Source organism: Erigeron canadensis, chromosome 3 (assembly GCF_010389155.1).
Source record: "Erigeron canadensis isolate Cc75 chromosome 3, C_canadensis_v1, whole genome shotgun sequence".
NCBI classification, from domain to species: Eukaryota; Viridiplantae; Streptophyta; class Magnoliopsida; order Asterales; family Asteraceae; genus Erigeron; species Erigeron canadensis.
The window spans coordinates 43,028,506-43,055,549 of record NC_057763.1 but is presented as its reverse complement, the minus strand read 5'-3'; the positions used below and the strand labels follow the sequence as shown (position 1 = coordinate 43,055,549).

The 27,044-nt window shown below is 31.8% G+C and overlaps 4 protein-coding genes across 4 annotated transcripts; 1 reads left to right on the top strand and 3 right to left on the bottom strand.

Annotated features, from left to right (window-relative positions):
* Nucleotides 1-7,427: 7,427 nt before the first annotated feature.
* On the top strand, nt 7,428-9,526 carry LOC122593493 (cytochrome P450 78A9-like). Its single transcript, XM_043765911.1, has 2 exons — nt 7,428-8,374; nt 8,674-9,526. The coding sequence occupies exons 1-2, from the start codon at nt 7,439-7,441 to the stop codon at nt 9,316-9,318; spliced, it is 1,581 nt and encodes a 526-aa protein (XP_043621846.1). The 5' UTR covers nt 7,428-7,438; the 3' UTR covers nt 9,319-9,526.
* A 4,240-nt stretch (nt 9,527-13,766) lies between these two features.
* Nucleotides 13,767-14,421, bottom strand: LOC122592177 (cytochrome B5-like). Its single transcript, XM_043764379.1, has 2 exons — nt 14,290-14,421; nt 13,767-14,033 (listed from the first exon to the last, which is right to left on the bottom strand). The coding sequence occupies exons 1-2, from the start codon at nt 14,419-14,421 to the stop codon at nt 13,767-13,769; spliced, it is 399 nt and encodes a 132-aa protein (XP_043620314.1).
* A 2,001-nt stretch (nt 14,422-16,422) lies between these two features.
* Nucleotides 16,423-18,371, bottom strand: LOC122593475 (protein TILLER ANGLE CONTROL 1). The gene is made up of 5 exons (XM_043765890.1): nt 18,217-18,371; nt 18,046-18,082; nt 17,246-17,928; nt 16,853-16,961; nt 16,423-16,612 (listed from the first exon to the last, which is right to left on the bottom strand). Exons 1-4 carry the CDS (start codon nt 18,220-18,222, stop codon nt 16,872-16,874), a joined length of 816 nt encoding a protein of 271 aa, XP_043621825.1. The 5' UTR covers nt 18,223-18,371; the 3' UTR covers nt 16,423-16,612; nt 16,853-16,871.
* Nucleotides 18,372-19,073: 702 nt separating this feature from the next.
* Nucleotides 19,074-21,855, bottom strand: LOC122592176. Its single transcript, XM_043764378.1, has 5 exons — nt 21,648-21,855; nt 20,934-21,544; nt 20,204-20,701; nt 19,734-20,099; nt 19,074-19,664 (listed from the first exon to the last, which is right to left on the bottom strand). The coding sequence occupies exons 1-5, from the start codon at nt 21,853-21,855 to the stop codon at nt 19,074-19,076; spliced, it is 2,274 nt and encodes a 757-aa protein (XP_043620313.1).
* Between the last annotated feature and the right edge of the window lie 5,189 nt (nt 21,856-27,044).

The following is a 27,044-nucleotide window of genomic DNA, read 5'->3' as shown; positions in this document are numbered from 1 at the left end:
TATTTTTGGTCAACTGAGTTAATTTTTTTTTTAACGACAAAGATAAAATATTATAAACAATGACCAAACTAGCAAGATGCTAGAAGATCCAATATACAAACACCAATACTTTTTATGCAGCTACCAAATAGCCCAGGGACCTAACAATCCAATAGCACACAGACTACAACAACTCCTCAATATACCATATACATCCCAAACAAAAATAAGATAAAATCTCCTAAGCCAAGCACGAGATAAAATTAGTAGCCGCCCCTTTAGATATTGAGGATAATCATAACAAGGAGTACACCTTGATCTCAGCCATAGCATAATCTGGAGACGACTTAATGTGATTGAAAGTAAGCCTATTCCTGGCCGACCAAATACACCAAAAGGCTATCATGATGATGACATGAACTGCTTTCTTTTTCTTTTGTCCCTTACACATCTTTTTGGAATATCCATTAGGTCTTGTAGGGAGAAGGCGTGTATAGGAGAAATATTACACCACACACTTAGTTTACTTCATATCTCATTTGCCACGGGACATTTAATAAACACATGCTCGGTAGTTTTAGAACCAGAATTACAACTCAAACACAAATGATTTCCAATGTTTATATTTCTTTTTAGCAACCCCACTTCCGTTGCAATCCTATCCAAAATAGATCGCCAAATCAAGATGTTCACTTTTTTAGGGACCCAATTGTTCCAGGTTAAATTGATGTCAAATGATGGCCCTTGAATCTCCTCAATTTTACGCCTTATAAAACACACTTGAAGCTCGTCATCATTATTATTGTCAAAGGAGGATTTGATATCAATACCCTTTTCTTGAAGCTCGTCATCATTATCATTGTCAAACTGAGTTATTTAGGGTCAAGTGGTTTGACGGTCAAATAAAATATTTTTGGGTCAAATAAGTTGTCTTTTGGTAATATGCATTGGTGTGTTGCTAGGTCAAATGGGTAACTTTTAGGCCAAATGAGTCAACATTAATTCTAAAAATTAATTATAAAAAACTTATTTGGGTTGGTGGATCAATCGAATAACTCAAAAATTCAACTCAGACCCGTTTAGAAAAAATCTGGTTAAAAATAAAGTTACATTTTAAGTATATATTTATTGTTTTTAACCTGGTCAACGACCGGGTATTGATCTAGTTTTTCTCAAGTCGATCCGTTCTTGACAATTGACATCTTGTAGACTTGTAGTTGGTATTTATTTTGTTTGTTACTGTGTTACGGAGTAAAATTTTATTGAGACAAAACAACCACGAGAATGTTTGTTGTGATTAATTTTTCCGAGGAAAGCATAAGTGAGCACATGGATGATTCGTGAGATTTACTCTTTTAATTATCTTTTGAATATGTGTAGACTGTAGAGCTAAAATGAACCTTCCTGATATTTAGACATAAAATAATTATAAAATGTAAATAGCCACAATCGATAAAATAATTTTTGCTATGAAATAACACAATAACAATGATATTGAAAAACGACATTTAATGTACGATATTATAAAACGACATTTTTGACACATGTTGGATATTAAAAAACGACATATTTGGAACACATGTTGTCATTCCTCATGCTAACAAAGATCTCAACTACTATTTAAGATACATATTCCTCAAAGGTACTATACATTAAACCTACATAGTAAAATGGAACAACTAGACTTACGTGAGAACCACATATATAGAGAACCGTGAGAACTACTAGTTTTCCTATTTTTATGATTTTTAATTTTTGTTTTTCACTTTTTTCAACTTTTTTTGTTTTTTATTTTCGTTTAACAAAAACTCATTCAAAAAAAAATAATAATAAATAAAAATTTTGTAAAAAATCATATGGGTTACGCGTTAAAAAAGCGTATGGATACGGTACGGGCATTGCCCTACATCCGTTCTAAAGGGGTTGTCACCGGACGCATATGAGAATGATATGGATTTGATGAGCGACGATCCAAGAGATGGTGACGGTTGTTACGTTACGGGCATAGCCCTTAATGCTAATAATTCTCAGGGTTCTCATCATATATGTGGTTCTCACTTGATCCCTTCTCATGTTAATGTGTATATTAGTATATATATGGAAAACTAAGATATTTCTACTGTTAACTTCACAAATGATACTAATTTAATCATTAATCAATATAAACCAAGATTAGTCTCGTAATATTGAAATGGAAACCAAAAGATTCTAAAAATAATTAAGTTGCTATATAACATATTTTCAATTTTCAAAGAGGACCGCACACGAAGCTAGGCCGATAAATGATGGACGGTGGTGTGCTTTGATCGGCTATAATTCATGTAAAGTTAATCTTAATCTTAATATATATATACTATAAGACAGTTGAACTAATGACTAATTAATCAATTACATCGTTCGATTTCATCAAATTGACTTTTGATGATGTCATCATTTAGATAAACTACAAATTAAAAATCATAATAATCATTATCCAAATATATTATTATATTTATATTTATATTAATTTGTAGAAAAAGTCTCATTAATTTACACTTTTTTGTTTTCCATCAATAATTTACACTTTTTAGCCCTGAATACTTCATTTATATTTATTTTTAGCCATCAAACTTGAGAGAATTTTTTAAAATTTACAATCATTTAATTAAATGAAAAAAGTTTAACATATGAAATATTTTCTATAAAAATAATTTGAAAACCTAATGACTTATTAACAAATATTAGAAGAATCCTAATTGTTATCAAATAATATAAAAACAATCCTAATTGTTATCACATTATCATAGAATAGGTGATTGAAAATAAACATATGCGTGTTATGAACGCGCATCATGATTAAATACATATACTTGAGTGTCAAGTACAGGATCACAAATATGTTTATATTTTAATTCTTAATTATTTTTACTAATAATATCACATTATGAGTACATCTGTTTCAAAATATTCTATAATGGAGAAATTATTATATATAGCATGTGCCTTGTGGAATGATTACGGCAAACAATTCCATCAATATGTCTAGGCTAATAATGACAGTGAGGAACCTACGATTATCGTCCTACAACTTGCAAAATATAACACTTAAAACCGTGTTTTTTTAAAATTGTAAGCTTTTAATCTTTTATGACTTAAATGTATGGAGATATAATATTGTTAATATCGTAAATCTCGTAGTGTTGGACGCGGGTCTAAAATCTAGTTAATTTAATAAAGACAATAATTTATCTCTATCTATCTATCTATCTATCTATCTATCTATCTATCTATCTATAATAATTTTTCTTTATATATAATTAAGAAGGATTTTTTAAACTATTTTTAGAAACAATTATGATGTGTCATGTTTACAAATTTTTTCAAAATGTTTTTATTCTATTTATGATGTCATATTTAGTTAATAGTCTTTTTAAAGATAAATAGCCCATTAAATATCTTTAAAATGTTTTATTTTATTATGATGCCTACAAATTTATTCTTTTATTAGAAACAAAGTAAATTATTTTTAATATAATATCATGAAAAGTCTTTTTATGTCTTGTTAATGCAATAAGCATTATAAACAATACTACATTTGTTCACACTTTTAATGAGTGTGAACAAATTAAAAATTTTGACCTTTTTTTGTGTGTAAAAATATATAGAAATAAAAGTGTGCATAAATTTCTTTACACAAAAAAGTGTGTAGAACTAAAAGTTCACACTTTTTACTATGAATTTTGATAATTATTTTGTAACACCTCATTTGTCCACGCTTTTGTAGTGAGGTACTAATATTTATAAATTATTGAGTTAATCAATTTAATATTTCCAAGCCGAGTTATCATATATCAATAACAAAAATTATATACACTTTTTAAGATTTTTTTGCTTTTAAATTTTAGTTAAAATGCCCGGGTTGAACCCAGGTTGATTAGCTAGTATAACTAAAAGACGGAGTTGGGGGTACACTTGGTACCCTTAATCTCTCTCCTTTAGCCTAATCTCCCATTCTTATTAATCTTCTAATTTTTTTAATATTAATCTAAATTAATTTACACTTTTTGGTTTTCCATCACCAATTTACACTTTAACCCAATCTAAAACATTTAATTTACACTCTTTAGTTTTCCATCACCATTTTACACTTTTTAACCCAATTTAAAAATAATTAACTTACACTTTTTGATTTTCCATATATAACTCACGTACGACAACAAAAAAGAAGCTACGATCAACTACAAAAAGGTTTTTTCTTTTTATATACTTTGCACATAATTAATCATTATTATTATTTTTTAACATTAAATTCTTATGTTATTGTTATTATTATTATTTCTTTTAATTTAGTTTATTGTCGATTATAGGTTCGTTATGGCTTGTTTTCAACAATAAAAAATATGACCATATTAGTTTATCTTGAAGATCTTAATCCAACACATGTTAACCATCATTTACGACTCCGTGTTGTGCATGTATGGACTGATTCGGAGTGGAACAACCCGAAGAAAATCAAAACATTCGAGATGGTCTTTGTTGATGAATTGGTATTTATTTTTCAAATTTATATAGTTTACACTTTTAAAATATAAGAAATTGTAAAATTTTTATTTAACTAAAGTTGGGAAAAAAAAGGGTAAATTGGAATCATATTTATATGGAATTAGTTTTCGTATGTTTCATTCTTTAGCTTTCGTATTGATTAAGTTGTGATATATGAATTAACTAATCTAAATATTATATATTAAATTTTGTAGTTGTAACCTATATTAACTCTTAGGATTTACGATTATATCTTTCTATAACCTTTTAGATATAAAGTCTAAATTTGCTATGAGTAAGGTTCTAATTACTTTAATATATTGACTTTGATTATTTTGATATCATTTTGAAAGTAGCTCATTAATGATGTATACTTAAGATTTACGATTATATCTTTCTATAAGCTTTTAGATAAAAAATCGAATTTTGCTATGAGTAATATTATGATTACTTTAATATATCGACTATGATAATTTTGAATCTGTTTTGAAACTAGCTCATTAATGGTGTAATTTTTTAGCCATTGTTATATCATCAGGGGAAAATTCTACATACTGAGATGGTATTGAATGTTTTAGTATGATTATTTAGCATGGTGGAACGATCATCATTTTAGTTTGTGTATGACAGATATACTTCGGATCTTATGAAAAACATGATAATAATTTTAAATAATACCATTGGATAAAACCCTTTGAACCACGTTATGTTTAGGATTTAACGCAACAGAAGATGACTTTGCAATGTTTTTGGCTTGACTTTTTTTTTTTATCAAGAATTTGTTTCCCTATCTTTCTTGCATTAGCCGATAAATCATTTGATCCACGTTTGGAATGTCCTTGGTTGGGTTCCTTTTTTTATCCTGAATAATTTTCCTGGATCTGTATACAAAGATGTTTATTCGATTCTTATGGTTAATTTGTTTGGGGTTTAGTTTTTAAAATTGGATTAAATACATAGAAACACACTAAGAGAATTAACAATTTTTCCATTTTTTATTTGCTATTTGCAGGGCACTATCATACATGGCTAGGTCAATGTTGATTGGGCGGAAAATTTTACGAGTATTTTGACCGATGAAGTTGGTATTGAGCTAGCAAATTTCCAAGATGATTTCGGTAAATCAATTTAATATATTTGAATTTCAAGTTTTTAGCCTTGATTAATATATTTTGAGACTACCCGTCCAATGGACGGACCTGAACACTAGTATATATATATATTTTAGTAATTAAGTAATAGATGATGTAAATAAAATAAAAAAAAGTATTCGATAAGAGCCCTTATCTCATGTACCATTTGGTACTCATTAATTTTTTACTCAAGTTAGTGTCTAGGTAAATCTTATCCACGTAATAATCCTCTGATTAAACATAATATGTTTAATACTCCCTCCGTACCATTTTATTTATCTAAATTTGACTTGTCAAGTCTTATGCTTTCAACTTTGACCGCAAATATTTTTGTTTATATTTTATAACATTTGATATAAAATATATAAATGGATTGAGCTTTAAACATATTTTTCATTGATATAAGTTTCATCTATTAGTTTTTAATACAACCAAAGATATATACGGTTAAAGTTAAAAAAAAAAGACTTAAAAAGTCAAAGTATGACATTTAAAATGTGACGGAGGGAGTAATTAAAAAGGTTATAAATAACAAATACCAATGAAAGGTATTGCATGATTAAACCCTTATGAAGATTACACCTCCTTTGATAAGAAGTTTAAAAACTGACATAACCGATATAATTTTACAACTTAAATTTTTATTAATCTTAATTAATTTATATTTGAAATATTTATTTAAACTTTTCATTTATACAATTAACTCATTTATTTTATTTGAGCTAGTATATTTTTAATTTAAACTATTGAAATAAAAAATATGTCTTGAAGTAAATGAAAATATTATTTTTAACTACCTACTAGAGCCACTTTAAAAAAAATTTAGATGTCTTCATAAAAAGTTATTAAATAATTTGATGATTCATTATAGTATGAATATATATAGGCCCATGTATATTTGTAGGTAAAAAAAGGTAAGATAAACACTCAATTCACTTATTATGAATTTTGGTTCACAATATCTCGATAGTGTATTGTGATGTTAAAATGTAAACAGTTTTATCTCTAACACGAGAATGTAGAGAATGCTTACATAAAATTTTTGATTTTTGTCTTGAAAGATAAAATTAAGTGTTAACTAGTTATCAAACTTTCTTGTATTTGTAAGCAAAAGTAGTCTATGATGCACCGAAACTCCAAACAGGTAGGCGTACCTGTTTCCGAAACTCCATGGAAACGTTTCCGCATACGAATCACGTATGAAACGTCTCCTTGAATTTTCTATAGATACTAAAACGTTTCTTTGAAATTTCCATATTGTTTCCAACTAATATCAAGGTTTTAATGGGTTTTTTCTATTCCCCAAACCCAAACAGGCTATATTATATACAATTTGATTAACATTAAATTTTTTCTATTACAAAACCAATTATTAAACACTAAACATTTAATGAGTGATCACTAATCAAACATGTATTATACAGTTATACATATACAATTACACATAATCTCTCAAGTCTCTCTCTATAAAAAAATCGATATAATTTATATTTGTATATTTTTATATTGCCGTACCCGTATCCTAAATTTTTTAGTTTTGCCGTTCCCCGTTCCTGTATTGTTCCCGTATCCCTTTGCCGTACCTGTTTCGGTGCTACATAGAAAGTAGTTTTAAAAAAGATACGTCTCTTTCTTAATTTGTATTAGTTTGTAGTTAATTTAAAGTGGTCTTTTTAGAATTCATGAAATTGACCCATTGACCTAAACACGAATTAGCCATGTCGGCTGTTACTTGTGGTGCTTTCCTATAAATACCATTTCATTCTTGCACTAATTTCCCCTCATCAAACAACAAACAATAGAGCATGACAACTCACATAGACACTCTCTGGCTTTTTGCACTTGCCTCGAAATGTAAATGCACTTCCATCAATTTCCTCACTTTCTTCGCCATCTTCACTCTAGCCTATTTCATTAAATCCTTGTTCCAATGGGCTAGGCCCGGCGGCCCTGCTTGGTCCAAACACAAAACCACCATCCCGGGCCCAAAGGGAGTCCCTATACTTGGTAGCATGCACCTCATGTCCGGTCTAGCTCACCATAAGCTCGCTGCAGCCGCACACAACTTTCATGCCGACCGACTCATGGCTTTTAGCTTAGGCGAAACCCGTGTGATTGTGAGTTGCAACCCTGATGTCGCAAAAGAGATCCTTAACAGTTCGGCTTTTGCTGACCGTCCAATAAAAGAGTCGGCATATAGCTTGATGTTCAACCGAGCTATAGGTTTTGCCCCTTATGGTGTTTATTGGCGTACGCTACGTCGAATTGCGGCTACACATCTTTTTTGTCCGAAACAAATTAAGGTTTCCGAAAGACAACGCATGGTGGTATCAAAACAGATGGTGGAGATGTTTAGCGACCAGCAAATGGCTGTATGTGTTCGAGATGTCTTGAAACGAGCTTCTTTGAGTAACATGATGTTGTCCGTGTTTGGCAAGACTTATAGGTTAGACTCTTATGACGACGAGTCGGTTGAGTTGAGGAAGCTAGTGGATGAAGGGTATGACCTTTTAGGTGTATTCAACTGGACCGACCACCTTCCTTGGTTGAATGATTTTGATTTGCAAGGTGTTCGGTCCAGGTGTTACAAGCTGGTTCCTAAAGTGAACCAGTTTGTGAAACGGATCATCGCTGAACACCAGGCAAAACCGGTCCAATCCAACGGTGACTTCACTGACGTCTTGTTATCACTCCAAGGTTCAGATAAATTATCTGAAACAGATATGATTGCCGTCCTTTGGGTAAACAATTTTTCCTAGCTTATTTAGAATATAAACCCATTAATGAGTTCAAATTTATATTTTTCCCCTAGACGTACAAAATAATAACGTACTTTTGGATTTATTTATGTCTAATATACTTTAGATTGTACGGAAGAAGAAAATACAAAGAAAACCTTTTTGAAAAAGAAAAAAAAAGTTGAGTAGGCGGTTATTGACTTGTTGCCTTGCTATTTTTAGAAACTACAAGGATTTAGAGAATATTTATTATTCATAAATAAATAAATAAAAAGTTGTACTCGTACAATGTATTGGAACAGGAAATGATATTTAGAGGAACAGACACGGTGGCAGTGTTGATAGAATGGATACTAGCGAGGATGGTGCTTCACGTGGATGTTCAATCAAAGTTACAAGATGAGCTAGACAGAGTCGTGGGGAGGTCACGTGCGGTCACGGAAGCTGATCTCACCAATTTGGTTTATTTACAGGCTGTGGTGAAAGAAGTTCTTAGGCTACATCCACCCGGCCCATTACTTTCATGGGCTCGTCTAGCCATCACCGATACGATCATCGATGGTCATCACATTCCCCGTGGAACGACCGCAATGGTTAACATGTGGGCTATAACCCGGGACCCACAAATATGGAACGACCCGTTAGAGTTTCGACCAGAAAGGTTTGTGAATGAGGCCGAGGGGTTAACGGATATGTCGGTGATGGGTTCTGATTTGAGGTTGGCTCCGTTTGGGTCGGGCAGGCGAAGTTGCCCGGGGAAAAGTCTTGGGCTGACAACTGTCATCTTTTGGGTTGCGTCGGTATTGCACGAGTTTAAGTTGGAGAGGTGTGATGGGTACGATGTAGACTTGACAGAGGTATTAAAGTTATCTAGCGAAATGGCGAACCCACTTCGTGTTACTTTTCGACCACGGCCTAGACACAACCCCACTTCATCGTGTTTGTAATGATGTTTATAACAAATATTGGAGTTATACCATTTTAACAAAAATGGAAATAGATAGTGTGCCATAATGTTATATACTTTTTGCGTGGATACATCACTATATATGTTTACTAGTATAAGTTTGTTACTTATTTTTATTTTATTATATTGTGGATCGATGTTGATGTATATACTTTTCTGAAATTAAATATTATTGTAAGTTTGATTCAGCAAAGCCCCAACTGGGGCACTTGTAACATGTAACGTCCTTTTTCTTAATTACTTTTATTAATCATAACGATGTATTTTATTAACTATAATAACAAACTCTTGTAATTAACCTCGTATGTGATTGAAGTTTTTTCGTCAAATTAAAACATGTTTTTGAAAACATTATACTCCGTATTAATCTAATTAATTATAAAAGTGAACAATTATCGTATCGTTACAATCAAATGTAAAATTTAACTTTTACTTTCCTAAATTTAATACATGTTGTAACCCGCCTAATTGATGTTACAAACAGATTGTTCTAGTTCAAATTCGTGGGCAAAATGCCGACAAATTGAATTGTTTTATGTAAGAAGAAAGGATCAAAGAGAGAGAGAGATACGGTAGGGGAAACATGTAGAACAGGGGAAAAGCAAATTGTTGATCATCAAAATGTATAAAAAATTCTTTTAAAATTAGAATAATTATAAAATATATAATTATACAAACATGATAACGGACCATTATCGACTCTTTAGTCGGTTTCACCGCTATATTAGGAAATGTATACCACATAACACTAGGAGTAAAAGAATTTAAAGTGAGATTTGGAACCTCTCTATATCTATATTTATGCTACATGTGACATGTCATTCAAAACTTAAAAAATAAAATAAAATTAGGGATGGATATATTTGACAATGTCAAGTTTGAATCTTCTTGAAATTGATCAACTCAAAAAACAGATTGATTAATTCTTTTTAAAAAATAAAAAAAAATAGGACTCGGACTCGGAGGGACAAGGAGCAAGTGGTTCTGTTTTGCTGTTCTTCACACTTGACAGGATCGATATTTTATTTTATGCTGTGCATGTACATTAAAGTTTAGGTACTTGTGTCAGCTTTACATTACATAAAAGTATAATACACTATGCATAAGAAGACAATATCTTTTGTTAGATTTATTAATTATTTATAGATTTAAAGGTAATATGCACAAGGCAACAAGGAAATGATATTGCAAGTGAGTGGCTTTTTAAAGCACAAGCAAATAAGCAGGAATGTTAGCGAGTCAAATCAAATATAAAAAATTTTAAGCTCCATTCGTTTAAAAAAGAGACTTGGTTTGACTCAAACTCATCAAAAGTGTATTCGATAACTAAATTATTTGGATTCAAGCTTGATACTCGTATTTGTTTATACAGTAATATTTATAATTTTTATTGAACCATTTGAAGGTCTTGAAGTCGATAAACTCTGTACTTACTCGAATTCAAAAAAACTCATTCATGATCATAATTAAACTAATCTTGTATTAAAGGGATCATAAAAGTCATTTTAAGTAAGCTAGTTGAGTCATCATGTGACTTGTGAAGCTCCAAATAGCTTGTTTGACTCAAATAAATAAACGACCGAACGAGCCATATCGAATATTAATTTAATAAGCGCGGATCGTGCAACTAATCAAGTCGCAAGTTTGTGTTTTAGTTCGACCAGAGTTGGAAAACCACTATATATGCTCGAATCTCCGAAATGAAGGTATATATAAATATTACTTCGTATTACATTAGGATATAGTATATCATTGCACACGTAGACACGTTTGTTAAAAATGTATTATTAGAAGGTGAGATACACTAGGCAATAAGGACATTATGATGCAAGTCTTCTATGGATTTTTCTAAACCATAATTAGTAGCATATAATCCTTGGAGTTCCAGCCTTTATGGGATTAGAATACATTTTAGCAGACAACTCCTCATCAATTTCTTTAATAATATTAATTTTTTCTAATCCTTAATTTAGTACTATAATATGTCTCGTTTCCTTTTCAATATGACATATTTCGAGAATTAATAATTGGCAAACGTCGTCATCGTCTGGAGACAACGTTACATTAAAAACAATTGTTCATTGTCAGCACCCAATGAAATACCATCGTTGCACACGAAGACCCATTCTTAAATTGTTCTTAAATGATTTTTCTCATATTTAACAATGAATTGTGAGCATTAATTAGATATGCGATCTATTGTTAGAATTATTAGTAAATTTAAAATTATGATAGTAATCCATAATATATGGTAATTTAGAATTAGGTAATACTTGGTAGTCAAGGTTTTGAAATTGGTTATGATAATACTTGGAGATCAAGCATTTATAATACTAGCTCGTACATATTAGACTAGGATAGGATTAGATTACTTGTTTTCCCCTCTATGCATGTATAAAGGAGGTGATGAACTAATTTGTATATCCCATTGTATGTGTGTAGCACACAAAAATATCTCATTTAGACCATATATATTTGAGTCAAACACACAGCTCTATTTGAACAAGATGAACAGAAAAGATAGTGATATTGTTACAACAATAATTAGCCAAGGTATAAATTTTATTGTATAATGTAGTTGTTTTTGTAAATGGCTAAATATTGTTATAGCAATATCATTCTCCGACAAAAGCATCTCCATTTAGCTGTTTTTTCTCATGGAAACCACCGAGATGGTTGTATAGATGCTGGTCTTTGTCCCTATGCTTTGGTCTCTTTCAGGAGTTTCCCTGATCTTTCGGTTATCCATTGGACACCACTAGCCATTTTTAATTCTTCTTTAGCCATAATAAATAACTTCCTAAAATCGTCGCTAGCAAAACAGCATCAAATCTCTTCACTACACTACATTAAAAATAAGACTCGTTCCTTAGCAATCCGTACAACAAAGTCTGTTTAAAAAGGTAAAATAAAGTACTACTCGTAAAAAAGAATGACCAAGACCTGCAAAACCAAGTTAATTTGGATGTTTGAGTACTAGTTATTGCTAAAAGTAAACGGTTGTATGTTACTTAATGCATTTATTTTTGTAAATGTTGATCTTCAATTCATGCCATAATGTCATAGTTTTATACGGGGTGTTCATTCCACCAGGTTTTGGGTTAACTAGATTATTCAGGTTAGATTGTTCGATTATAAAAAAAAAAAGTAATAATTCACCAGCATAGGCGAATGCAAAAACGGAACTACATGTAAAATATTACCAGTATTGCTCTATGGTGTTGAAAAGATTTGGGACCGCTTAAAATCAGCCAACTTATTGTTCCTCTTCTACCAATTATTCCATTTTTGGTTTTGTTTTGAGATAGCTTAGTTAACACTTAAACTTGATAAACATGGTATAGAACATACAAAAACCAAATAATTATGAAGAGGCCCATTATATTTACCATAATGTTGAAAGGTAAAAGATGACCTGCAAGTTTTAATCTGTGCTTTTGTGACTTTAGACCAGTAATTTGTAATTAACGTAGATACACTACAAGTTGTTTGAGTTTAGTTGGTAGATACCAACATTTTCCTAAAAAAAGTTTCAAAAAGGAAGAAGGAATAGTAGCACACTGTGCTCGCGAGACACGTATGCTATCTATTCTATGAAATGAGCACGAACGGAAGCATCCATCCATGTTTTGATCGGTTCCAGGTGGGCGGCTTCCATAAACACAATAATGCCCAAGCATTTTGACAAATAACCCATTTCAAAAGGGAAAATGATAAATCCCCTAACCAAATAACTTAATAATCCTCTTAATATATTAAGAAGGTAACATGTGGTATCCATTAATTATTTTTCCTAATTTTACACCCTGATTTTTCCATGTGTCATCATCTTATAATTAGTAGGATTATTAGGCTATTTAATTAGGAGGATTAACCATTTCCCTTTCAAAAGATAAGAATGAAAAAAAACATTAATCACCAAATGTCCCACTTTTATTAATTCACAAAACATATACCATCCCTACCACTTATAGCAGTAGTGTTAGTGTCATTCCAAGCGCACATATATATAGCATATCCCCGAGATCATGCCGAGTTATTCACATCAATTGACCCACTCATCACATTCATAAGTAGTAGTAGTAGTAGATCCATGTTTCATGATCACTCAATTACCGTTCAAATTTAGTAGGTAGAAGCTCTTTCGATCTGGACCTACTATACACCTATATATATCTGTCATGTTCTTTTATCGTTATTTGCATTTTATTCGACAACCAAGAAAATTAACATAACGTACACACGTGCATATATATAACTAAATTTGAACATACCAATTCAATAGACTGTTTTTATAACGACATATAAGGGTATAATTAAAAAAATACCAAATTAGATGATAGAAACAACAAGGAAATAACCAAAAGGACATATGACATAAATCAGAAAAACTAAGGCATTGCTGATTTACCATCTCGATAATTCTAGCTAGGCAAAGTAGTAGAGAGCATATGCTAGCAACAAGATTGGTATGGGCATGATAAATGGTAACAACAACATCTTGGTAGATGATGAACTTCCAGAAGCTCTGTAGGATGAATAAGTTACGGCTGAAGGTGATTTATACTTATTCTCTCGAGGCATAAAATTGGTATCGACTTCACCAACATAGAAATCTTTCATCCAGTTGCTAATTAATAGAAGGACCTCATCACCACCTGGATGGTCATCCAGAAATGGGGTTACATCATATACCTATGTTACATTACAAGAAAAATTCAGCCATACAATTTATCAACCCGAATAACACAGTTAAATTCGTAAAAAAATTCAAGCCCATAACAGGGATGTTAAAGAAAATACATAGCTTAACGATCAGCAATATTGTAATACAATTTTTTAGCATCACTATAGCTTCAACAACTAAGCCGGTTTAAATGGATTGTAATCTGGCGTGGTGGTGTCAAGAAACATAAGGCAACAATCTATATAGTCGATTTCGGTGGTATACCTGTGGTATTTCGGTTTTCGGTCCTCCATTGGTATACTGGTATAGATTTTTGTCTACAATTTCGGTACCGAGATTTTCGGTGAAACTTACCGAAATCTCACCGAAATTGGTCAAATTTCGGTGGTATACCATTTTTTCAGATTTTTTTTAAATTAAATTATTCTTGTCCAAACTAAAAAAAAACATAAGAAACACTAAAGTTTTGAAGTATTAACACTATTCTATCGAATTTTGGCACTTTTAAGCTTGACTTTGATATTTAGACTAAGTATTAACTTAATATACTTGCTTTTTGTGTGTATAATTGCAATCTTTTTGGTATATATATAATATTATATAACATTTTTCATAATACTACGATTACTGAAATACCACCGAAATAACCGATATTTCAAATACCAGTCCTTGACCGAAACACCGTAATTTTGGTCCTTAACTACTTAGGCAACAATAACAATAAGACATGTTTATGCTATTTAGTTTTTATAAGCATAAGCCCAATACCTAAGCCCTTAAACAATCTCATAAACATAAGCCCAAAAAGGAAGATACCTGAGCCCAAAATCATAAAAAAAAAAACTTGAGGCCTTCAATGTTTGGAGAATTGGAGGAACTGGGTGACCACCTATGGAATGTATATTTAGTGTATAGTTTGGATAGTTTTTTTTTCAAGTTGTAACTATAGGGGCTAGAGATGTAAATAAGTCTAACAAATTAGTTTAGACGGTTATTACAATATTTAAACTTGTAAATCATTTTCATTTTAATTGGAAAAAATATATAGTTTTCCCCAAATGTCTAAATTCTCTCTCAATTCGCTTCCGCTTTAGTCTGTTCATACCACCAAAACCAATTGTGCTGATTGGGCTGGCCGTGCAGCCATTGTGGCCCGATTTGGATTGCTGGTCTGGTTATCACCTTTTTACATTTACATTTCAATTGGGACAACTTGCAGGCGTGCGGCCACTAAAACACAAGTACTCGTCTACTCGTATGTACCAAGTGATGTATATTAACCCTTACTGTATGATTAATTTGGTTGTTTGATGTATCATTAACAATGCAAGTAGCAATATAATCAAATTCACCAAAATTAACATAAAGAAAGAAAAAAGAAAGTTGATAAAATCCAGACATAATCAGCTAGCAATCAGTCTTCCTGTTGTGTTTTGAGACCTCTTCGAAAGAAAGAAGTTTGCCATCCGACGTCATTTCTTGACGTATCGATGTTCCACTTCAACCAGAACACACTCACAAAATCAAATGAGAAAAGCTCGGTTCTTGAGTGGAATGAAAGCAAACACAAAACACTTCATTATTGTTAATTATATCCTACGTACCTTAATAATTAAATATAATAAAATTAATAAAATTTACAAATTAGATAATTGAATTAAACGTGACAAACGAGTTGCATCTTGTAGATGCAATGCACAGAAGACTCTTAATTCTTGAATATTACACTAAGTTGTATTGGGACCCAGATCGCCATCGCCTATTATTTGTTACGACTTACGAAGATGTAGGTTTTAATTTTAGCGATATGTTTTTAATTAGCCCATGACATATGATTGTAAACGGCCCACGGCCCTTACCCATGGGCTTTAGATACGAGCTAATTTGGTTTTGACTCTTGTAATGTGGACTATTATAGAGAATTGGAGATCGTAAAAATCCTGTCTTTTATGTTGTTTGATTTTTAATCTAATATTAATACTAACAAGGGTTTTCTGATTTATTCCCTAGACATTTGTTAAAAATGTTCAATGTAGTCATATGTTTCCATCAAAATCATGATACAAGTTATTAAGAAATGTTGATACCTAGTAAATTAATTTGGTGCGTTGCATATCAATATTTTCAGTTTTAAGACACACATTAATTTCAATCTGTGCCACCCCCACCCCCACATCTATTTTCTCGAAAGAATTTTTTTTCCCCTTTAAAACGTTATATAAGGGCCATATAAAATTGTAAGTGACTTAAACATGTCTTATAGAAGGAATTTTTTATTATTTTAAATGTTATCTGAAAAATAGCATGTTGAGATTCACTAATACGTACTGCTGGACGTACGTTATCATAACCTTTCAATAATGATAACTCTTCAAAAGAAGTTAAACAACAAATCCATGACATACAAAGCATTCACTCCATAGATTTATAAAATAAATGCCAATTCAAGAAAAAATAAAATAAAAAGACAACGACAATTTCGAACATGAAAACCAACGAACATACAACATACAATAACTTTAAGTGGAGAAATCAAGCAAACTAGTCAATAACTCGCGGCAACATGTAAATGCAAACGCATATCGATCTGCAAACAAAATTAAAAATAAAACAATCAATCCTCGACTAATTAAAAACGGACGTCTTTATCATAAAAAGTACACATCCAACCACAAAAAAAAGAAGTTTCAGGGATTCAATTTGTGATATTATTTGTCGGTTTTCTAAATGAAGGATTATTGATGTGAGGTCATATATGGGTAAAAGGATCACGAATTAAACCAATAAGCCAAGAGATGACGGAGAATAATAAAGCATGAATAATTACCATGTGTGTTTGATCCAAATTATAAGCGTTTGGGCTTCGTACGTGCTGTCTCCTGCTTTTGATTCTCAACGTCCGGATGGATCTTCTTCTTCAACATTTTTCGAACCATCTTTAACACAAAAAGCATACACATTATGATTAATTAGTATATATATATGCTAGCGCGCTAGTTGAATCAATGACACTAACTATACGCGTGTTAGCAAATTAGTTACTTTGGCATAACATTAAGATGACTCATCAAATTAAACAAGAGATTCTTGGTTGTACGTAGTTCTGTTTTTAACAAAAATGTGTGAATATTTGTCTAATAGAGTATTAAAAAGAAAAAAAAAATACGTATACAAAAACAATGATATCTAGTATGAGAGGCCGGAAGAGATGCTAGCTTACTCGGTTGATTTTCTTGATGGGGCGAGCGGCATGGTCTTTAGTGAGCTTCTTATTAGATATTAAGGTAACCCTGTCATCATTTAGATCATGTTTAACATTGATGGATTCATCAGCTAGCAGATTTTTATCGACTTTGGCCTTGACACGATCTTCATCATCAGCCAAGTGCTGCAGCTTGTTATTCAACAAGGCGATCTTTTGAGAATCAGCCAAAAACAGATCAGCAAGAGTAATCCTTTCTCCAGCTGCCTTCTTTTGATATTTCATCATCATCATCAGATCATCAGTGTCCTCTACTACACCATCTTCATCATGATCATTGAGTTGAGAAATTTCATCACATTGTGGCAAGTACTTGTAATGATGATCATCTTTCTTATGATCATCAAAGAACCCATGCTTACAAGCCTTTAATACCAATGGATGTTCCATATCTTCTTCCTCGTCCTCATCCGTAGATACTTCATCACGAGTAGCGTTATCACAAACATACGCTTCTTCTTGCTCAATATCTTTGGATAATGCAGGATCGAACCCGAATGTTCCAATAGCAAGTATGCCTTCCTTCCAACCATCAAACACACTATGATCCAAAGGAGGTTCATTATTATCGTTAAGCAAAGCTAGCTTGTCTTTCCCATTTTCAGTAACCTCCGCGGCCTTAGTGGCATCTTGCTCTTCATCTGTCGACATTAATTAGTGCATTTATAAAACATATTAATAAAACTTACTTATAAAACAACTAATTATAAGGGTAATCTTAATTAAGAAAATGCATAGTTGAGAAGTGAGGGGGTCACATTTATGATGAAACCTACGATGAACCCAGTTGAAAATCTGTGGACAATTAGTATTAACAACATGTTAATTACGAGGTCATATATATCATAGTTAATTAATATGAAGTCAACAAATTAATTAACTAAATGAAATAAATTTACGTAAGGTACGTAATTTATGCATTAGCATACCTTCATTTTCTATTTCTTTGTGTGATAGATAGTTGATCGATAATTAAAAAGGACAACCCAAATAGCTAGTACTTACTTTTATGTTGTATGGGTGAACCACATAGGATTATAATAGTCAATAAGCTAGATTAACATTATTGTATGTAGATGAGATTAATATAGGTCAAGAAAGTGAGAAGAGGCTTTTGGGGGGGACTAATATTGTAGGAGGTTCATATGACAACACGTCTCACAATCAAATATATAGGGGCCCTTTCAACATTAGGTATGTTTGCCTTTTACAAATTCTCCATGCATAATTATACAAAACATCATTTGGTACTGTTTCATTTGGATCCTAGTTGCCATTGCTATAGCACATCAATTTCAGTCATATTCTTTAACTCTTTAATGCATGTGCCTCTAACTGCCGGATATATAACATATCCCGCGCATAAACTAAATTTGTCGTGAGAGTCGGGGGTCACACTGATATCCCATCGCAAGATGCGGATCCGATGCAAATTATATATTATATATATATGTGTGTGTGAAAATGTTAACTTTAAAGGTGAATTTCTCATTAATATGCACTTTCTCATTAATATGCACAAAAATTACAAATACAACTGTACAATTAATAATAGAACATGAATTCATCTAAACAATATCAAAACCAAAAGTAATACCTCACGACCTATATACTCATACAATACATAGCCTTCCTTCAGCAGCAAGCTAAGGATTCACAGCATCCATGGCAGCATATTCTACACTTAGTGCTAGAATGAGACCAAAAAGTGTCATCTTTTACCGCTCTCTATTCTCATTCGCATACACTAATGTAGAACCTCTGCAAAAAGCTAACAAACAAACCTTTAATCTTCAATAGCAACCAGAGAGTTATTACTCCATCTCAAGTTCCATCCTTTAGCAATATTGCTTACCTTCATAGTGTTTTTAACACTAATTGACATCATTTTATGCCTTACATTATCCTTTATTATTCTGCACAAAGTTTCTACACTTCTCTCTTCCTTCTTAAAGTTTCTCAAATTCCTTTCCTGCCACACAAAATAGACAGATGCAGCCAGGACCAATTTGCTAACAATAACTGCAAGATTATTCTGGGTTTTCATTGCTGCAATTTTCTCAATTACATCAAACATCCCTATACTGCCACTTAATATAGGAGAGTTATCTGTAATATTCTTCCACACTTGCATTGCATACTCACATTGAAAGAACAAGTGTTCATGACTATCAACTCCTCTTTGACACAGAGGACATGTAAAATCCCCATTAGTCTGCCATTTCATTATTCTATCTTGAGTCATCAACTTTCTCTGAACTGCCAACCACAAGATAAATGCATGCCTTGGCACCATATGACTAAACCAAACAACATTCTTCCAAACTACCTTTTCCCAATCAGGTCTCAAATCTTTCCAAACTTGATTTGTACAGAACTGCACCAAAGAATTCTGTTTAGTGAGCCATTTTACCCTATCCTCCCTGCTTTCCTACAAATTTGGAACCTCAATATCTCTCAAGAACTCATATTTATTTAACCAATCCTCTGGCCACCTCCATTTTCCATCAATAATCATATTTGCAACTGTCATATTATCTCTAAATTTACCTTCAAAAATAGTTCTTCTTGTAATTTGATCACACAAAGGACCAACTGTACACCACCTATCATACCACAAAGAAATTCTCCTACCATTACCAACTTCATATCTAACAAAACCTCTAATTTTATCTCTTAAATCCATCATTACTTTCCATCCCCAACTATCCTGTTTATCAACTGAAACAACCCAAACATTAGAATTTTTTAATTTTACCACATTAACCCATTTAGCCCAAAGTGAATCTTTATCCTCTACTATTTTCCAAAACTGTTTCAGTAATAAAACTTCATTCCACAGATGCATATCCTTTAAACCCAAACCACCTTGATCTTTAGGTTTACACACATTTTTCCAAGCCACTCTAGCTTTACCTTTAGCAGATTCCCCAGAATTCCATAGAAAACTTTTGAAAACTTTCTCAATTCTTTGATCACAGTATTAGGTATCATGTACACTGAAGCCCAATAAACTTGCATTGAGGCTAAAACTGAAGATATCAATTGAATTCTACCAGCATAGGATAAAGTTTTATTCCTCCAGCAATCAATTCTACTCTTAATTCTATCAATGAGAATTCTACAGTCTGCAACACTCAATTTCTTAGCAAGTAATGGCACCCCCAAATATCTAACAGGAAGCTTCCCACATTTAAAAGGCATAATTTGTAATATCTCAGCTTTATCCCTTTCAGCCATGCTTCCAAAAAATATAACACTTTTACCCAAGTTAGGAATTAAACCAGAAACCTTGGAGAAATCATCCAGACTTTGCTTAACTACCTTAACAGAAGCAACATCCCCTTTACACAAAACTAACAAATCATCAGCACAACACCTTACACCCAAAATGATACTTGAATTCCTTAGAATCTCCAATATTTTTACACATGATAAGATTTAAGACTTCCATCACTAGTGTAAACAAATAAGGGGAAATTGGGTCTCCCTGCCTTAATCCTCTTCCTCCTTTAAAATATCCATGAATTTCCCCATTAAAACAAACAGAGAATTTTGTAGAAGTGACACAAGTCATAATCCAATGCACCATCCTCTTGTGGAACCCAAACTTCTCTAAAATGTCCCTTAAAAAACTCCAACTTACAGTGTCATATGCTTTTTGTATATCAATTTGCATAGCACATCTCCTTGGTCCATACTTCCTGTTATACCCCCTCAACAATTCTTGTGCAATCAAAATGTTATCTTGAATGTGTCTTCCAAGCACAAATGAACTTTGAATAATATGAACAATCTTTCCAAGCACATTCTGAATTCTTTTAGTTAGAATCTTACTTATGCATTTGTAGATAACATTGCAACAAGCTATAGGTCTAAAGTCTGATACCTTATTAGGGGTAGTAATATTAGGAATTAAGGCTACTAAAGTTGCATTTACTTCCCCAAGCAGCTTACCATTAATAAAAAATTCCCTAACAGCATTACATACATCCTTACCAATCACCACCCAAGCCTTCTTAAAAAAACCAGAGGTGTATCCATCAGGGCCAGAAGCCTTATTACTATCAATCTCAAACATTGCTTCTTTAATTTCTTCATCAGTCACACATCTCACCATTTCATTAGCTTCCTCAGTATTTAGCACATTCTTAAATAAACCTTCCATTAGAGGTTCCACAGGCAATGTTTTCCCAAGAAAATTCTCAAAATGAGCAACAAATTGTGCAGCCACCCCTTCCCCTTCATACCTATTTCCTTTGTCATCACAAATCATCTCAACTCTATTCTTATTCCTTCTAGATTTCAACATACTATGAAAATATGTTGTATTTTTATCACCCTCTTTAAGCCAATGTACCTTCACTTTTTGCTTCAACATACTCATTCAAAACTTTTGCAGCTTCTTTTCTAATCTCAGCATTACATGGCTCTTTATCACAAATATCCTGAACCTTCCTAAGATTCTCCCTCAAACTATTTACTTTCTCAAACAAATTTCCATTACTCCAGCTCAATCTATTAAGAGGCTTTTTCAATCTTTTCAAATTCTGCACAAGTCTGTACATATGATATCCCTACCCATTCTCATTCCACTCCTTTTTAACCACATCCAAAAAACCCTCTTTCTCAGTAATAAAGTTAGAAAATCTAAAAGATCTTCCTTTCCTGTACTGTTCATCTTTAAAAATCACTATTGCAGGACTATGATCAGATATTAAGTAAGGTAAAAACACTCCATGTGCATCAGGATATTTCTTAATAAAATCTTCATTAACCAAAATCCTGTCTAACTTCTTCAAAATGGTACACTCCTTACTTTTAAGGGACTTTGTCCATGTAAAGTGGAAGCCACTACTCCCAATATCATCAACCTCCACCTTATTAACAGTATCTCTAAACTCAAGCATATCCATAGAGACATTAGATCCTCCAGTAGAATACTCATTGTTATTAAGAGTGACATTAAAATCCCCAATAATAACCCAAGGCCATTCTCCCACAAACTGCTTATGCCTTTCTAAATCTTTCCAAAGCACTCTTCTTTCAGTCCCACTATTGCTTGCATACACAAAGCTACAATAGAACTTGATATTACTCTAACAAGCTTCTATACTACATAACATAGCTTGCTTATTCATATCTATCAACATTAGATTCACCTTATTAGATTCCATCCTACTAAAATTCTACAACTAGTTGGACTGTGCTGAATATTAGACACCCAGTCCCAGTTATTAAAAATCCTATTTCCAATTTTATTCACAGTATTAACTTTCAAATGAGTCTCTATAAAAGCTTAAATCTGTAATTTCTCCTCCCTAATTAACTTAACTGCCTCATTCTGCTTCAATTCATTATTTGCTCCTCTAATATTCCAACAAGCAATTTTAAACTCCATGACTAAAACCATAAATCAATAATCCTCAATTAAACAGTTGAGTATCACCTCCACCTATTTCATTAGCAATCAAGTTTTTAATTGCCTCATTCTCATTCTCCCTAACATTTTCCTCTTCAGTATTATCACCCTCCAGTTGCACAGCTTCCCATCTCTCCTTAAAATAGTAGATCATCTTATTTGACCACTTTTTGGTTATATCCATAGATGGCTGCTGTTTATTTTTAATATATTCTTCCACAATCAACTTCTCACCTTGATCCATTTTGTCACCTACATTCTCCTTTTTCTCAGCTAAAACAACATATTTATTTGTATGTATTCCACTTTCTTTACCCTGAACATCATCCTTCTTTGTATTTGTGACTCTATTCTGCCATATTTTCCTATTAGGTTCATTATACCCTTTCCTATTTCCATTAAACCATTGGTTTCTTGGCTTCTCTTAAAACTTTTCACCTCTAGGCCTTTGGAAAATATCAGTCTTCCTACTGTTATCAAAATTACTTATCTCCTTATTATGCATCTCACATTCTATTTCCTTTTCATCCTTCTTCTGCATCTTACACTTCTCATTAGAATGTCCAAATACTTTACAAAGATTACACATATCAGGTTTCCAATTATACTCAACATTCACAACTTTTTTCCTTTTAATGCTTTTCTGCTCATCCTTATACACTACTTCAATTCTTTCAAGTAGATTCTCCTTAGCATCAACTTCCACCAGCACCCTAGCATACCCTAACCTCCCAATCCCTTTATGACACATAATAGCAGTCATATTATCCATCTTCAGAGGTTTACCCAATCTGCTAGCCAAAGCACTTATCCCTTTCATGGTCCAGGCTTCTAGTGGTACATTCATCATTTTAACCCATATAGGAATCTTACTATGATCAGTTTTCTCAATATTTACCTCAGCATTCCATTCTTGTACTACCAATGGTTTCCCATTAACCATCCAAGGACTCTGCTCTATCACATTATTCATCCCTTCCAAACTTCTAAACTTAAAGTAGCAAATATCATTTAAATCCTTCATAATATCTCCAATTCCATACTTTCCCCACATTCTCCTCAAATGATACCTTCATATATGTGAAAATGTTCATGTGAGAACCTTTTATATTGGAAGAAACATGAGAACCCAACTTTAAATTATAACTTGATATTTATATGTGAATGGTATATGTAAACAAATTCATTTATATATGAGCATATCAATTTATACTCTACCTCTTTTCATATGTGAACGGTTCTCACATGAACCTTACCCTATATATATAATGAATAAGAGTTGAATAAGACATGATCAGGTACTTCATACACATATATGATTACCACTACAAATAATGTTGCATTTGTTCACATTTAACTATAAGTGTGAACAAATTAAAAATTTGTCATGATTTTATATGTGTCAAAATATATAGAACTAAAAATGTGTAAAAATTTCTTCACACTAAAAAGTGTGTAGAATTAAAAGTTCACACTTTTTAATAACCTCATTTGTTCATACTACCTTTTTAATTAGCATGGACAATTTTAATTCTACACACTTTTTAGTGTGAAGAAATTTCTACACACCTTCAATTATACATAAATTTACATAAATAAAAACGTGACAAAATTTTTTAATTTATTCACACTAATTAAAAGTGTAGACAAATGCAACATTAATTGTAGTATACCGTTTTTTAGAGAAAGCTGACACTATGGTCATGCATGTTGGAGATTTATTATTGTTTTGGTATGTAGGATGGAATAATATAAGAAGTAGTGACTCTTTGCGTAGCTGCATACATCAACAAACACAAAGTTGCTTGAGAGAAGCTAGGGAAATTAGAGACCCATCTCAATAGTTGACCTTTGTGGTCCATCCATATGCATACATTTTGTGCTGTAAAATTGACTGGTACCATGTCTTTTATACCATCAAAAAATTATAAACCAGGAGTCATCAAAAGTTGGCTCAATAGTCTAGTAGTTATTTAGCATTAATGTTTGCTGATCAGTTCATAAATTAATACTGTAACAACGACCAACATAATATCAAGCCATTAATTAGACAATTAGTAACATATGTAGTGGATTAGCGATGCAAATTTTTCAATGGAGTCGATCATTTGTTGCAAAATAAAGTTTTTGTTTGAGAGTAGTAGCTAGATTTGATGAGATCCAATACATTCTGTAGTTAACATGACTAATATAATAGCACATGTGTAATTATGTGGGTATCTAGCTAGCTTGCTCTTTTTATCATCACTGTTTATTTTAATCAAATCGATCAGGTTAAATCAAGTACAGTAATCGACTAAACTTTGTATCCTTAGGGGCCCTTAATTATCTCCCTTTTAATCATCTTATTTTAAGCTTCTGAGGATAGGGTTAACGCATTTTAATTTCAACATTAATTAATTCATCTAATGTATATATTAATTAATTAAACAAATCAAAACTCTACTACTCCGTATCTTGAATATATAGCATCAACCTTTCTTCAAGTCCATGAACGATACTTTGTTTATGTTCGTTATAACGAACAGTTTATGGATGAATTAACGACCACAAACTTGTGTTCATGTTTGTTTGATCACTAACTGATTGATTCGTTCACGTTTATTCGTTTATGTTTATGAATGAAAATACACGAACGTAAACAAACAAACGCAAATGAATACATAAAATTTGAAGCATTAAGCTAGAAACTCATCATTACTAAGTCCAATTTTAGAATTTATAATTATTTGGGGACATGAATCTTCATCTGTAGAGACATAGATTAATGAGCTTACGTGCATAAATGGTGTTATGAACATATGTATACAAGTATTTTGTAAATAAATGTTTTATTAGATAGTTGATGGTCAATGTACATAAATGATTAATGAACATTTATAAGCATTTACAAGTATATAGTAAATGATTAAAGATTTGATAAATGATTCTATAAACGTACGTGCATAAAAATGAAAGATTCAAGGACATAAATGAATGACGAGAACTATGTTTATGTTATTTCATGTAACTAAACAAACATGTTTTCTTGTTCTTGTTCATTCATTAAAGTTGACGAACGAACATGAACAAACTTTCCTTCGAATGCTTCACGAATAGTTCGTCGAACAGAAAAAACCGACATCACCAACGAATTTCCCATCAAAGTTTATTTAGTCAAAAAGTTTTCTATGATTTACTGACAAAGCTCAAACAAAAATAGCATGAATAGAAGAGTCACAAACTTTCAACGAAATTATGACAATAAAATTCCGTCAGAAATTTGACACCAAAATACACCCATTAGTAACAAAATACCAATAGTTTAATGTCAAATATATATTTCATCCTAGATTTCTTAGATATTCTTGGTTTAAATATTAATTAATTTATAAAGAAAAACGTTTTCTCAGAAATTTTTGGGTCGTGTGTACTTTGGATATACTAGTTTCCATCTAATACAAATATGGGGTAATATTTCAATGATCGGATATAAATACGAATCGTGTTGATCGATCACTTTTTGTAAATAACGTATAGTACAACTCTACTTTATATAGCCAGGATATCACGAATTTTATCTTACAAAACGTTTTATTTTTATTATTATTATTTTTTTGAACAGCAGTGGTGATTGGACTCAGCGGTATTTCCACTTTATCGTCCGGTAGAGATCGACCACGTCACCAACACAATCAATCCGTGGGTATGACTGGCGGTAGAATTCTACATCTGTTTGTTGATAATATATTTTTGTTGTTTGTTAATAAAGTATTAAAGTATAGGAACTTTGAGATCGATAACTAACATACACCAGCTTTGCGAACATAATAGAATTAAGAGATAAAGATAAACTCATGTGATCAAATCCAAGTTATACAACGAGTATTAATTAATATCTTTTATGTAAAGATGGTGAAAGAGAGGATGATGTTGGAGATTTGGTGATACGGTTTGACAAGGGAGTAGGCTATGTATCTACCAATATATATATAACAACGTGTTAAATTTATTCATAAACAAACAAGAACTTTTGGATGGATTTCATTTTTGATTTAGAACCATTAGATCAAATTTAATTATTTCATCTTTATTAAATGACAATATTAATACTTATACTTTTTATAACTATAGAACCTTTGGATGGATTCCATCTTTGATTTATAACCATTAGATCAAATTTAATTATTTCATCTTTATTAAATGACAATATTAATACTTATACTTTTTATAACTATACAAAAAAATCCCTCTTTATATTTAATTTACACCTTTTGATTTTCCATCACAAATTTACACTTTTTACCCAATAAATTTAATATAATATATTCAATAGATTAATAGCTAATATATATT